Raw genomic sequence first — 14401 nt, forward strand, 5'->3', positions numbered from 1 at the left:
AAAGATAGATTCCAAATCACCAAAAATACGTGCATGTGTTGCGGGAAGATGGAGTTTGTTGGGGCAGGAATTGGCCCACATACCGACTAAAACTAAGAACAAACCAAGTAATTTTGGAATTTGATTAAATCGAGAAATTTTGGGTAAAGCCTGTTAGATGGGCTTGTGGACAAAAGTCCATAGACGTCACCAAGTTGACCTCCCACTCTAAAGCTTTCAAACGCATAAAAAGAAAATATAAGTTAGGAGAAGTTTTAGTCCTAAATTTAAGCAAGTGTTATTTACCTAAAAAGATTTCAATTCTTTTTCTATTCAAGCCTGGAATATATAAGGTATTAAGAGAGATTGTTAATTGAATTTGTTTATCCCCTTAAACAAATTATTGTGTGAAGAGTTGATATTTGTTTTGGTTCTTGAGATTCTTCACTTTATCAATTAGAACCATAAGAGTCGTGGTATGTATCTCTGTCGCAAAGCAAAAGAATCTAATAGTATTTCTCTAATTAGATCGTGTGTAGTAGGCAAAGGCAAAAAAGCTTTCAAGTTCTACGATTAGGACTACTAGTGCTTTTGCTTCTTTATGTTTCCAAACAACCTTTAAAGAAAACTCTGAACAAGTTTCAACATTCTCGAGTTTCTTCATTGTTGCTGCTGCTACTTGCTACGACTACACCACGTCCACGTCTCCATCTTTAAGAGATTTTTTTAAAATAAAAGTAACTAGTCTCGCACACGTGGCACCTTATTCTTTGTCGCCTTCCAAATCATTAATTAAAAACTTTTCATTTATTTTTATGTTCTTCTGTCATCTCCAATAATTTAATTTTGTTTAATTCTAATTTTTACCGATACCAAAACCTGAATCAAATTTTTATGAAGGATACAGAGGAAGAAGAAGGCAGATCTGTATTTTTTTTTGTTCTTCTGTTGAAGTCTGATTTGATCTGATCGGAGGTATTGTGGAGGGAGGGATATATATATATATATTACTAGCAATTTCCCAGGTGGTATAATGGCTTCGGTTCCGCCTGAAAACGGCGTGGACGGTGATGACGAAAGAGAGGAGGATGAGGAGGAAGAAGAGGAAGAAGAAGCAGAAGAAAACGGAGATGAGGCTGAGGAGGAGCCACGCCTCAAGTATCAGCGGATGGGTGGCAACGTACCTTCTTTGCTTTCTAATGACGCTGCTTCCTGCATCGCTGTTGCCGCCAGGATGATCGCTCTTGGTACTCACGACGGCACCGTACATATCCTCGATTTCCTCGGCAATCAGGCGAGTTCTCTTTTTTTTGTTATTTTCCAGTTGATTTGGTTTGAGTTGATTTTTGTGGGAATTTCGAACAATTTGAGGAGTTTGCGTGTCAATTTCAACATTTGAGGAGTTTTAGTAATATTCGTATGATGAGCTGAGGTTGATAGATGATGGCTACGTGCATTTCGTTAGGTTATCTTGGTTGGTGGTGGAACAGTTTTGTTAGTTTTGCTTTAGCTAATATATAGTTTTGGGTCAGAGTTTAATTTTTCCTTTTGCTTTTGTTCAGGTTAAAGAATTTCGTTCCCACACTGCTCCGGTTAATGACCTCAACTTTGACAATGAGGGAGAGTACATCGGAAGCTGTTCAGACGATGGTTCTGTCGTTATAAACAGTCTTTTCACTGATGATGAGAAGGTGAAATTTGATTATCATCGTCCCATGAAGGCCATTTCCTTGGACCCTGATTACACTAAAAACCAGTTAAAGAGGTTTGTAGCTGGTGGTTTGGCTGGTAACTTGTATATGAAATCCAAGAGCTGGTTCGGTTCTACAGACCAGGTTTGTGGGAATGTTGGGTATATTACGTTTTGTAATACAACTTATTCATTGTGAATTTGATAAGAGGCTGACTCTGTAGGTGCTGCATTCTGGGGAAGGTCCAATCCATTCTGTGAAATGGAGAGGAAGTCTTATTGCCTGGGCTAATGATGCTGGTGTTAAAGTTTATGATACAGCCAAAAAGCAGCGTGTTACTTTTATTGAAAAACCGCGGGGAAGCCCCAGGCCTGAGGCTTTGCTTCCCCACTTGGTTTGGCAGGTTAGTCTGGATAACTCATCTGATCTGTTTACTTCTTTAGATTCACCCGACTAAATCCATATGTAACAGCATTGATTTGAAGGGGAGTTTTTTTTTTTTTTTAATTGTTTACAGGATGATACTATCCTTGTGATTGGTTGGGGAACATCAGTTAAAATTGCTTCAATTAAATCAGACCAGCAAAAACCTGGAACTTATAGGCAGATTCAGATGTCTAGTCTAAACCAAGTTGATATCGTTGCTTCTTTCCAAACCAGCTATTATATTTCAGGGATTGCTCCCTTTGGTGATTCTCTTGTTATTCTTGCTTATATACCCGTTGAAGGAGATGGTGAGAAGAAATTTAGCACCACCACTACTGTATCGCGTCAGGTACTCTCTTCGTGGTGATTTTGGTGTTATAAATAGGGACATATTTTGGCATTCCTTTTGGGAAGTTGGTGAGTCTGATTCTTAGTAATGCAGGGAAATGCCCAGAGACCTGAAGTACGCATTGTATCATGGAACAATGATGAACTTACAATGGATGCTCTTCCTGTACACGGCTTTGAGCATTACAAGGCGAAAGACTATTCCCTTGCTCATGCTCCTTTCCCAGGTCAGAATTTCGTTTGAAAGTAGTTTGTTTTCTTGGGGAAGGAAAGCCTACGTTTGAATACTTACTCGGAATATTGATGCGAGTATAGGTAGTAGCTATGCTGGGGGACAGTGGGCAGCTGGTGATGAACCAATATACTATATTGTTTCTCCGAAGGATGTTGTGATTGCCAAACCCAGGTAGATATTTTTGGTCAGTGTTTCTTTTGTCCATGTTATTCCAAAGCTTTGTAGATGAACCTTGCGGTCACTAACTTATGATTTTTTTCTTGTTAGGGATGCTGAAGATCACATTAACTGGCTGTTGCAACATGGATTCCACGAGAAAGCCCTTGCAGCTGTTGAGGCTGGTGAAGGGCGAACCGAACTTGTTGATAAGGTACTTTTTCTAAAATATTTAGTGATTAAACCGTTTATTTGTCTTGCATTATGGTTCATACTCTTGCTCTCCACTTTTCCCAGCTTGTAAGTTCTCTTTTCTTTCTTGTGTTGGCAACTTTTAATTCTAACACAAGCGATTTATCTAGGTGGGAGCTGGGTATCTTGATCATCTGATTGTCGAAAGAAAATATGCTGAAGCAGCATCTTTATGTCCCAAATTGTTAAGAGGATCTGCTTCAGCCTGGGAGAGGTTTGAACAGATTATTATCTCTTTTCCGCTAAGTGTTTATTTTTGGTTGTTGTAAAATCGTGTTTCTCTTTTCAGGTGGGTTTTCCATTTTGCTCAACTACGCCAGCTACCTGTTCTTGTTCCATATATGCCTACGGATAACCCAAGGCTTAAGGATACAGTGTATGAGGTTTGTATATATCAACAAATTTGTACAGAGAGAACTTTTTTCGTCTTATCCCTTTGCAATTGTCTATATCCCTCTATCCATGTGATATAGTAAAAAACCAATAGAAGAAAATAGGATAGTTTTATCAAGAAAAACCCAAGGGATACATGATGCCCCATAAGAGTGTTTGTTTGCATATCATAACAGTGTGGTTTCCTTCAAATGAAAACAGGCCCTTGAGTTTTTTTAACAAATTTATGTAAATGGTAGGCGCAAAACCAAATGCAAAAAAAGAAACAGAAACAAAAACTGTCTGCTTTGGCGTTTGCGTTACCCTATACAAATATATTAGTCAAATAAATTTCACTTGTAAAAGCAAACTTGTGTGAGGCATAAGATTTATTTTGAAGTTTATTTTTTGATGATGCAGGTTGCTCTAGTTGCACTGGCAACCAACCCCTCATACCACAAAGAGCTTTTGTCAGCTGTTAAATCGTGGCCACGTTCAGTATATTCTGCTTTGACTGTTATCTCGGCAATAGAGCCTCAGCTGAACACATCTTCAATGACCGATGCCCTCAAAGAGGTCAGCATCGTCTGTCATGTTAAGCTGATGTTTATTAACATTTACGAGTTTAGGGTTGTTTTATTATTTCATGTAACAGGCGCTGGCAGAGCTGTATGTAATTGATGGACAGTATCAGAAGGCCTTCTTGCTATATGCTGATGTACGTGTGTACTAAGAAAGTATCTGTAAAAGTATTTACCCCTGATCTTGTTCAGGCCTTCTTCCGTCGCTAGTCAGCTAAAATTTCCTTTTCCTTTTTTTTCTCAGCTTCTCAAACCAGAAGTGTTTGATTTCATTGAGAAATACAGCTTGCATGAGGCAATTCGTGGAAAGGTATACAAGGGAATTTTCCCTCAGTTTAAGACTTTTGACACTATGTGTAGGCTTTTCCTTCAGGATCGAAATTTCCTCATCACCCTTAATGTTTGCAGCTTAGGGGTTCATGAATTAATCAGATTTGAATCTTTCCCTTTCTGGATTCTGTGATCCTGAATATTTTTCTTAGATAATAGGTACATGAAAGTGAACCTACTGTGTAATACCTAATTCAAACAAAGATGAGTCCCATAGCATATGGTTTCCAAGTTTGTGGTTGTGGGATGGTGTAATGAGTAGATCTAGGGGATTCAGGCATATCTACTGCTATTATGTCGTCGAACTTTCATAATTGTGTTACACAGACCGGTGAACTTTATTTGCCTTATCTACTTGTGTAGGTGGTCCAGTTAATGTTGCTTGATTGCAAGCGTGCCACTGTCTTATTTATCCAAAATAGGGATTTGATTCCTCCATCTGAAGTTGTTCAACAACTTCTGAAAGCTAGCAAAAAATGTGATTCAAGATATTACCTGTACTTATATCTGCATGCATTATTTGAAGTCAGTCATGATACTGGGAGGGATTTTCATGATATGCAGGTATGCGTAGTTAACTCAAAATATAGAATGATTTTCCTTTTTCTTTCTCTTTTACTTAAATATTTTCTGAAAATTGTACATGCTGCAGGTAGAACTATATGCAGAATACGATACTAAGATGCTGCTTCCATTCCTACGTAGCAGTCAACATTACAAGTTAGAAAAGGTAGTCAACATTAACATTACAAGCTAGACAGCTTACCGAACTATCTCTGGGTTATGTCATTGTGAACTTTTTATCTATTGCAACATCTCAGGCATATGAACTTTGTGTCAAGAAAGATTTTTTGAGAGAGCAAGTATTTGTCCTGGGGAGGATGGGAAATGCAAAACAAGCTCTTGCAGTCATCATAAATAAACTGGGGGATATAGAAGAGGTTATTTTCTAAATACTCTGTGTTTAGTACGTAGCTGTCTTCTTTCCTCAATTCTTGTACTCTCTAATTGGTGTCTTTCTGACTGATTATATATAAAACAAGCTATGGTATTAAATATGATCGATCTTCTGCAGGCTGTGGAATTTGTGTCCATGCAGCACGATGATGATCTATGGGAAGAGCTGATTAAACAATGTCTAAACAAGCCCGAGATGGTAAAAAGTGTATAAGCGAATCAAATCGCTACATATACTGGCTTTGATTCTAGGAATCCTTGTAGTATTGTTTCTCTAATCCTCTGTTTCTTGCCACTAATAAATTAGGTGGGCTTGTTGTTGGAGCACACGGTTGGCAACCTCGATCCTCTTTACATTGTAAATATGGTCCCAAATGGCTTGGAAATACCTCGGTTAGTTTTAACGGTTACTCTAATATTTGAGTTTGTTTAATCACATGTTCTTTCTGATGGGCTTTCGTTTACCCAAAGCTATGTGCGCACACAAAGCACTGGCAAAAGCATATGATTTCTGATCACTTTTTGCGAAAATAATGTTCTCCTCATTGTTTCTTCTGATCAGATTAAGGGATCGATTGGTCAAAATTGTAACAGATTACAGAACTGAAACATCTCTGAGACACGGTTGCAATGATATTCTCAAGGTACAAATTTAGTGTCACCAATGTTCCTCTAATCATATATATCTGGAACAGAGGCCAGGGAATTTGACGTGTGGGGGTTGTTGTTATACAGACGGATATTGTTAATCTTCTGGTGAAGTGCTTCAACGAGGCTAGGCGCGGGGTCTGCCTAAGCAACGAAGAAGACGATTCCCGTGCGAAGAGAGAAGACAATAATCGCTCATTCTCTCAGAGAACGGTAGTAGATAAATCTTTGAGCATAAAGATGACAGAGGTAAAGTCGAGGACAAGGGGGGATACACGGTGTTGTATGTGCTTCGACCCAGTCTCGATAAGAGGGGACACCGTGGTGGTCTTCTTCTGCTGCCATGCTTACCACATGACATGCCTCATGGATGCTGCATTCAGCAGCAGCAATAACAAGACAACCAAAGGTTCGTCTGGGTATGAATACAGCTACGGTGTGGATGAAGAGGAAGAAGATGAAGATGATGATGGAGACAGACCTGGGCGGTCGCGTTTACGGTGCATATTATGCACTACTGCCGCCGCTGAGTCCGCTCGGTAGGTACCCCTTTTGTGCATGTGTTTGTGAAGTATTTTTCGTGTGCTTTCAAATTTTTACTTTTCTAAAGAAGAAAATGTTCATTGTTTGTTCTGTAGTCTAAATTATAGCAAAGAAAAAGAGAAAGGCGAGAGGGTTTTCAAAAAAAAAAAAAAAAAAAAAAAAAAAAAAAAAAAAGAAAGAGAAAGGCGAGAGATAAGAAAACATATGATATGTATGCCAGAATTTGTGCCTTTGTATTATTTCCTGATGAGTGACAAAGTGTTACGATTGAACTGACTGAGTTTTTACAGAAAGGCCAAGTTTGTTTCTTCTCTTTCTCTTTACGTTTCGTCTCTAAATTATGTTATTTCCAAGATAAAGCTCGTTTAGTCCATACTGGCAATGTACTTTTCAGTTTTGATTTTTTTTTGTTTACTCTTGTTCGTCGTTTCGCTGAGTGATATACATATGTATGTATCTGTTCAGATCAATCTTTGACCATGTCATCTTGTTATTGTTTTGGTCGGCGATTTCTGGTTCTTTTAATGCTACGATTTACTATATGTAAACACTTTTTTTTTTTGGACATATGTAGATTGTGAAACCAATTTTTTTAATAGTTTGATAGGCATTTCCATTTAAGGTACTGACAAATACAGAAACAAAGCGTGGATAAGCATAGATACACGCAACTACAGAAACAAAGCGTGGTACTGACAAATACAGAAACAAAGCGTGGATAGGCATTTCCATTTAAGGTACTGACAAATACAGAAACAAAGCATGGGTTGTCCACAGCAACACAAGCAAAAGCCAAACTCGCTCATTCCAACCAGACAAATACAGAAACAAAGCGTGGACAACCCATTCCCTTTTTAGTTACTGAGAAATACAAGATATAAAAAAGCTTCAACAACGAATTTAAAAACATAAACAGTAATACTATATAACAACGAAAACGTAAACTAGAATGAAACACAGTGATATATCATTTGCTTAGAATGGCCTAAAATAAGGGAAGAAAAGGTTTCGGTTGGGTGAATTAAAAAAAAAAAAAATGGAATAGTAGACACCATATGATTTCGAAGTATTCATAGGAGAGATGACTTCTAAGATGCGACTGGTTTTGAAGTGGCCTTCTTAATGGCTTCTGCATAGGTTGTGTGCTGGTAAGTTAAGGTTGACTCAAGTAAGTCCCAAAGTGACGTCTTCGGGTTCCATCCTAAATATTTGTCCACACCAAGTATTAGTTAGAAAACAATTGGTTATGTTAAAAGAGACAAAACAAACAGGATAAAGAGGAAATTACCAAGTTGACGGTTGATGATAGTCATGTCTGGGATCCTCTTGTCACTGTCGTCATAACCTTCTCCATAAAATTCTTTGGAGCTCACGTCTATCGTTGGACTCTCGATAGCTGTTTCTCCACTCACTTTTGCGTAGACCTGTCATTTTGCAACATTTGAGTGTGCCGCTATAGTATATTGAAAATCAATTAAGAGACTTCTCCGTGACCAATTTTTCTCACCTCAGTCATCATTTCAGCAAGTTGTCTTACTGTCACTTCATTGTCTGGGTTGCCTACATTGAAGATATGCCCATTGGCTCTCTCTGGGTTTTCCTGTTAAAATTCCCGCAAGCAAATTCAGATTGCAACTTCTTTGGTAGCACTACAACTAACGAAATCGGCAATGAATGAAACTCACAATCATTAAAAGGACAGCTTCAATAGCATCTTTGATGTAGATGAAGGTTCTCTGTGATTCTCCACCATCCACAAGCTTGAGAGGCTCCCTTCGTAGAAGGTTCTGAAAATACCCCAAAGTGTTTTATCAAAAAAAAAGGTGCAACCACAAAAATTACTCTGGTTATTGGAATGAGTCTGTATACTTACGTTACTGAAGCACGCTAGGACCCGAGGGACACCCTCGCTAGGACCATCAATGCCGGGGATGAAATCCATCCTAGGTCCAATCCAGTTAAACGGTCTTACAATGGTGAACTCGAGTCCGTTCTCAGCACCCTCAGCTGAAACCACAAACAAGTAATGTGAGAATGGTTTTGTGTCTAGATAAAACTAATTTGCTTATCATGTAAAACAAAACTGCATACCGTAGACAAGTCTCTCAATCAACTGCTTTGCACAAGCATATGACCACCTCTGCTTCTCAATAGAACCAAATATGCAAGGGGATACATCTTCTCTGAGTACATAAAATTCAGGATCCTGTAGAAAAGGAGCATCATTTGTGAGAATTGAATAAATAACAGATACAAAGACAAAAGCAGTAAAAAAACACCAGATACTAACTAACTTTTACTTAAACATAAGAAAGCTAAGCAAAAAGAAATATACAACTATGTAATTGCAATAAAAACTACATTTTCTCGAACATATGTTAAGTGGATAGTGATAGGCTAAGAACAAGTTTACTTTAATTTCTCTATCACAGAAAACGATGTCTTAACAACAATAGAATATATGAATTCCTGTATCCATCTTAAGCGAGTGCGCCAATGTACAAAAAAAATAAACACAGTTTCCTGATCCAGTAGACAATGACATGATCAGAGTGGGTAGAAGAAAAAGCCTGACCTGACGAAGAGGATGATCCTTGGGAAGAAAGCTTCCTATAGTTTTTCCATAAACTTCACAAGTGGAAAAGTGAATCAGACGCTTGTTGTTCTCTGAGCAGTACTTAACCTACATGCCGAAAACCAATGATCACTCAAATAATGTCACAACTAATATTCCTCAAACTTACAAAATTGCTCCACTAAACCAGAAAAAGAAAGACAAGGAATAGAATAAACAATACCACCGGGAGAGCATCGATGAAATTGCTGTAGATAGTGTCAAGAGGACGGGTATTGTAATCAGCTGGAGTACAGATCGCAGCCAGATTAATCGTCTGCGAAGCAAAACAACAGAGAGATTAAAGAAGACACATTCACAATTCAAAACTCAATTACACATAACAGATCAGATCTGAGCCTGTAATCATCAAAATCAGCGAAACGCACTAACAATAACTTGGAAAATTCCCAACAGATTTCTAAATAAATATACATCATAGCTTGCTAAAGAAGAGCTTCACATTCACATGCACATACATTAAAACTGAGAGAATAGAAGAAGAAGAAGAAACAATACCAGATCTGCCATCTTGATGAGTCCTTCGAGTCTAGAATCATGCTTAATGTTGATACGATGAAACTGGATCCGGCCAGCCCATTGAACGGTATCAGGCTCAAGCAAGTGTTTGATCTTATCATTGTAAACATCAAGCGCAAGCACGTTGTGAGGAGTCTCCGTCATAAGCTTCTCGCAGAGATGAGAGCCGATGAAACCTCCAGCGCCGATCATGCATATCGTAATCGGCTTAATCGGCCTACCGTCCAGATCCAATCTACCTGCTCCGTTCGCCATAATTTTTTTTTTCTTTTTTTCTTGTGTCGGTGAAGACCCAAAAAAAAAAAAAAAAAAAAAAATCGCGTGATCAAGGAGGAGATAACAATGGGTGGAAGAGAGATTCCAAAAAAGAAAGAAACGAGAGATTGATATTTAAAGGGACATGTGGGGGAGTGAGTGACTGAGTGATCAAAGGGAGGAGGCATTACTATATAATACCTTCCCCTACTCTCACCGCTTGTACATTAGACCTATACTCGCCCCCCCCCCCCCCCCCCCCCCCCCCCCCACGTGAAATTAATGTTTTCGTTATGTGTCATATTCTTTCTTCCACTCGCAATTATTATCAATCTGATTGTTCACGTGACTATCATATTTTAAAACTATAGCTAAATTATTGACTTGTTGTGAATGTGAACTTTGGTTACATCAATTTTTGAGAGTATGTGTTTGTTGCTTTACACCGGGCAAGTATACCTAATTGTTTTCATATTCGTCTTGCCTCATTGGTGCTATCAGTCGGTGGTGGCCAAAAAGTCGAAATTTAATTAGTGATACATCTCTGTGTTAAAATTACTGTAATAAATAAGATTACAAAAGTCCGACCACAGTGGGTTGATGTGAATGCTAGTAGAAGCTACAAGAAGCGCGCAAAAAGATGGACAAGTAATGTTACTACTTGTAACAGGTGATAACTTCTTTTCAAACTCTCCGAACCGTTCTCTCTCCACTGTCCAGTGTTTATAACGTCTTTGCTTCGTCCCCCTCTTGACGCTGAAACGTTCACCTCCAGAGAACCTGTAATGCAATTTCATTATCTGCATCGTACTCCAATGTACGTTGATTGCTTTGCCGTAATATTAGAAAACACACTCACAGTCGTATTCTGACCATCCAATCCTTTGGTGAACTAGATCGTAGACCACCACTTTGTCCTTCAGAACCAAATCTGCAAAGAAATCCACCATTGAGAAAATTAGTTGCACTGTTTCAATTTCACTTGATACAAATAATAATAACTCGAGTCGTTACCTCCAAGAATTGTTATACGGCGATGCGACATTCTCTGGAAACCAATGCACCATATTGAACTTCCTGACTGATGATAGCAAAACAAAACACATCAAAGTTTTTCTTGGCACTAATAGATAATGTTTAGCCAAGGGTTGAGACTAAATACAAGAGAACTATCTATAGATCAAGTTTTTCTTGGCACTAATGTTTGGCGAGTGCTTGATATTATCATTGTATACATCCGTATAAACCCAGCCCTCACTAAACTTCTCTCTCAAAAACTCCTAACAGCTCTAATTTGCTAGATTTAGTCTTAGGCTATATACAGTAGACCTATACTAAGAGTTGAACAGCTAAAAATTTCAAAGCTTGTCATTGACACACTAGAAGTCAACATTTGAAGTAGTGTGTAAGTGCATAAATATGCTTACACTAGAAAATATCTGAAGATACCCACGCGGTCTTAAGACCATTGATGCACCACCAGCAAAGCTCAAACTAACTTCGGGAAAGACATCAATGTCACTGTATAACAGATTCAAATCTTTTTAGCACTTAAGCATGAGAGATAACAGCTTTTTATATATACATACATACACATGAGAGGAACTTTACCCAGCTGTGATATCAAAGCACTGGTAACTCTCATAGGTAATGGGACGCCCGTATTGCGAAACAGCATTTGCAATCTGCAGGTTGAACAGTTTATAAATCTTCTTTCTTGTACAAGGTACAAATTACAATAACATATATCGTCGAAATTGGAATGTAATCTCATCTTTTAAAATATAACACTTGAGGTCAGATACTTCAACAATGGCAAAAACTAGACAGAATATGGCAAATAGGGTATGATGATTGGAAAACCTAAAGGTGAACTGATGAAGAAAAAAACACTCACAGCTTGGATAAATGGACTATAAGCTTCGTCGGGAAGATAAGCAAGAGTCGTCCCTGTATCAATTATCGTCCCATCACCAGTGGCTATTGTGAATACAGATGGATCTATCGGTAAGACCTGACCGTTTACAGCAATGCTCTGCAGGTTCACATTATAATGTGGCCTGAAATTTGTTTGCAGTATATATTATCTGAATCAAGACGTGCGTTTATATATTTTAGTTTTCCTATCCCAAGATAAACAAGCTACATTTTCTTTCTATATGTGCAGATACAAAATGTCTATTTCTGGATCATATGGTTCCTACAGCAGAATGAGATAGCAAAAAATTGTAACAAATCCCGCATTTATATCTGAATAGTGACTATGATGATCATCAGTTAAACCCTGGGTCTACCTCCTTGTCTTATGAAAACAATTCCTGGGAATTCTACTCTAACCATAGAAGTTTGATACATCGTGATGTTAAGTACCCACAAGATTTAAACGGTGCTTTTATTTACGTAAGATTATACGAGTTCAAGTGTATAACAGAAAGATTAAGAACTCACTGTGATGGAACAAGGGGGGTATAGACAGTATCTGGCCTCTTAATTTGACCTAAAACCATTATACCTCCACCGCTTTTATCTCCCTTGAGACAGTGAGAGAATACCCGTGGTGCAAGTCCTTGCACAGCAAGCTGTGAAATTACAGATAAGCTCCCTTGTCCTAACCCAAAGATGCCATCTACTGCTCTCCTCGGCCTCTGTAAATCTCCAGTTTGTAAATTACTACACCTGTTAGCCAATATTGAAGACAAGCATCACATATTTTGAAAGTTGAACAAGTACAGAAAAGATGAATGGAAGTTAGATCATATTAAAGACCAAGTGTGGTTATCATACATGATACATGCAGGCATCACTTAAGTTTCCAGAGAAGGCAATGCACCATATTCTCTAAGGAAATCATCATTATTGAAAGGAGATTTAAAATGCACACGGTTATATTGTGGTAGTTTACCCGAAGACAAAGGGAGCCGAGGAATTGATAGCCAATGTACTGGTGATAACAGTATCAAAGGACATGAAATCTGAAATGTAGTAACCAGAAGTGCCACTTCCATCACCATACTTGAACGAATAGGAACAAAGATTGTTGGGAGCACAGCCCGATTCTGTCTGGAAATTTGAGTAACATCTCCTGTCTGAACATGAAACTAACGAAGCTGAGGATGAAATTCCAGGGTCGAAGAAACTTAGCTGAATCTGGAAGGAGAGGCAAAAAAAAGATAATCATATACATGTACCTCGTCAGAAAGATTAAGACCAAGGGCATGGGTTAGAATGCTAGAAAGGAAAATTAGAAAGAGTTATACTTGTAGTTCACTGGTCTTGGGGCAGCCGTTGCAGGAAGTGCAGCTAACCCATAAAACATCACTTCCAGTGTCAATTTGAACATTAAATTCTCTCGGGGGTGTCCCAAGTTTAACCTTTGTATAGTAAAGCCTGTCATGAAAGGGAATTATGACAACAAGATTCTAAAATAGGAATGGACAAGAGTCAAAAAAAGACAGAGTCAAAGTTATTACTATTCCAAATTGAACACATATCCTAGAATGTAGCTGAATTAGATTTAGAAGCTTCACAAGCCAATAAGCAAAAGTTCATATATCTTGAAAACAGAATCGAATCTCATTACTCCAGCCTACCCGGGAATAAATTAGTTCGGTCGATTCAATTTTGTTGGGAGACAAGTTTTCAAACCCAAGTCCGGTGACTCTACTACGGTTCGAAAAGAAAAAAAGTGATTTTTATCTTTGGAAACCAAAAAAAAAAATCGAAAATTGGAATCGAAAAAGTGTGCATAAGCAAATGGGTAACAACAGTAGTACCCAACGAGAAACGGATCGGAGGCTCCATCAACCGGAAAATTAACAACGCCGCCGACGGGAGACTGCAATAACCTTCCATGGCGAGCTGAATCAAAAGCCCTGAGCTCAGTCAGACCAAGTTCGTGGTTCGGCGGTATCAATCTCTCCAGCTTCAGAACCGCGTCGGGACCGCATACTACCATGGTTGCGGCAGCTTGTAAAAACACGGCAGCGATGACGATTACTCCAGCAGGAGTATCCACCGCCATTTCTCGAGTTCGAAACTTTCTCTTCCTGAAAGAGAGAGAGAGAGAGAGAGAGAGAAAGCCGCCAATTGAAACGTTCTGATATATTCTGATGACAGTTCTAAAGTTTTTCACATTTTGGTGATTTATTTAATTAAATATGGAATGAAGCTTTCCATAATTTATCCTTTTATGTTTTGAGTTATTATTTTTTTTTTTGCCGTGTTTTAAAATTTGGTATTTTGCTAATTATGATTTCTTAAGTTCAATTTTCAAAACTGGTTACTGGATAAAAAAAATGCTGAGTATTATTACAGTTGCAAGATTGACTGATGTAATTAATGTGTCAGTGCTCAGCCTATATGACGCATCTAAGTGCCGTTGACCGACCATTGACTTCACCACCTCACTCCAAAGTCTACGACAACGGCTTTGTTTCTAACCAAATTAAATGAACTTCTCTACGAAGAACCAGAT

The 14401-nt window shown here is 38.4% G+C and overlaps 3 protein-coding genes across 5 annotated transcripts; 1 reads left to right on the forward strand and 2 right to left on the reverse strand.

Annotated features, from left to right (window-relative positions):
- The first annotated feature begins 430 nt into the window (after positions 1–430).
- On the forward strand, positions 431–6831 carry LOC104739403 (vacuolar protein sorting-associated protein 41 homolog). Its single transcript, XM_010459748.3, has 19 exons — positions 431–1273; positions 1542–1814; positions 1894–2073; positions 2188–2445; positions 2539–2671; positions 2760–2850; positions 2947–3049; positions 3198–3301; positions 3377–3470; positions 3880–4035; positions 4115–4177; positions 4285–4350; positions 4734–4934; positions 5023–5100; positions 5192–5311; positions 5446–5526; positions 5635–5720; positions 5890–5971; positions 6063–6831. Exons 1-19 carry the CDS (start codon positions 1013–1015, stop codon positions 6516–6518), a joined length of 2886 nt encoding a protein of 961 aa, XP_010458050.1. The 5' UTR covers positions 431–1012; the 3' UTR covers positions 6519–6831.
- A 387-nt stretch (positions 6832–7218) lies between these two features.
- Positions 7219–10222, reverse strand: LOC104739404 (UDP-D-apiose/UDP-D-xylose synthase 2). The gene is made up of 9 exons (XM_010459750.2): positions 9652–10222; positions 9317–9409; positions 9094–9201; positions 8610–8724; positions 8392–8525; positions 8204–8305; positions 8026–8118; positions 7807–7942; positions 7219–7719 (listed from the first exon to the last, which is right to left on the reverse strand). The coding sequence occupies exons 1-9, from the start codon at positions 9925–9927 to the stop codon at positions 7607–7609; spliced, it is 1170 nt and encodes a 389-aa protein (XP_010458052.1). The 5' UTR covers positions 9928–10222; the 3' UTR covers positions 7219–7606.
- A 210-nt stretch (positions 10223–10432) lies between these two features.
- Positions 10433–14397, reverse strand: LOC104739405 (aspartic proteinase 36). 3 transcript variants are annotated; one of them, XR_015579974.1, is made up of 10 exons: positions 13701–14086; positions 13185–13314; positions 12830–13074; positions 12376–12603; positions 11825–11962; positions 11539–11612; positions 11355–11448; positions 10942–11008; positions 10787–10858; positions 10433–10707 (listed from the first exon to the last, which is right to left on the reverse strand). XR_015579974.1 is itself a non-coding variant. In XM_010459751.3 (10 exons), exons 1-10 carry the CDS (start codon positions 13946–13948, stop codon positions 10547–10549), a joined length of 1482 nt encoding a protein of 493 aa, XP_010458053.1. In that variant the 5' UTR covers positions 13949–14397; the 3' UTR covers positions 10433–10546. The 3 variants fall into 3 exon arrangements, 1 of the variants encoding a protein (XP_010458053.1); XR_015579975.1 differs by having other exon boundaries at positions 11825–12014; XM_010459751.3 differs by having other exon boundaries at positions 11825–11987; positions 13701–14397.
- Positions 14398–14401: the final 4 nt, after the last annotated feature.

The sequence above is a fragment of the Camelina sativa genome, chromosome 14 (assembly GCF_030686135.1).
Source record: "Camelina sativa cultivar CO46 ecotype springtype chromosome 14, ASM3068613v1".
Lineage (NCBI taxonomy): Eukaryota > Viridiplantae > Streptophyta > Magnoliopsida > Brassicales > Brassicaceae > Camelina > Camelina sativa.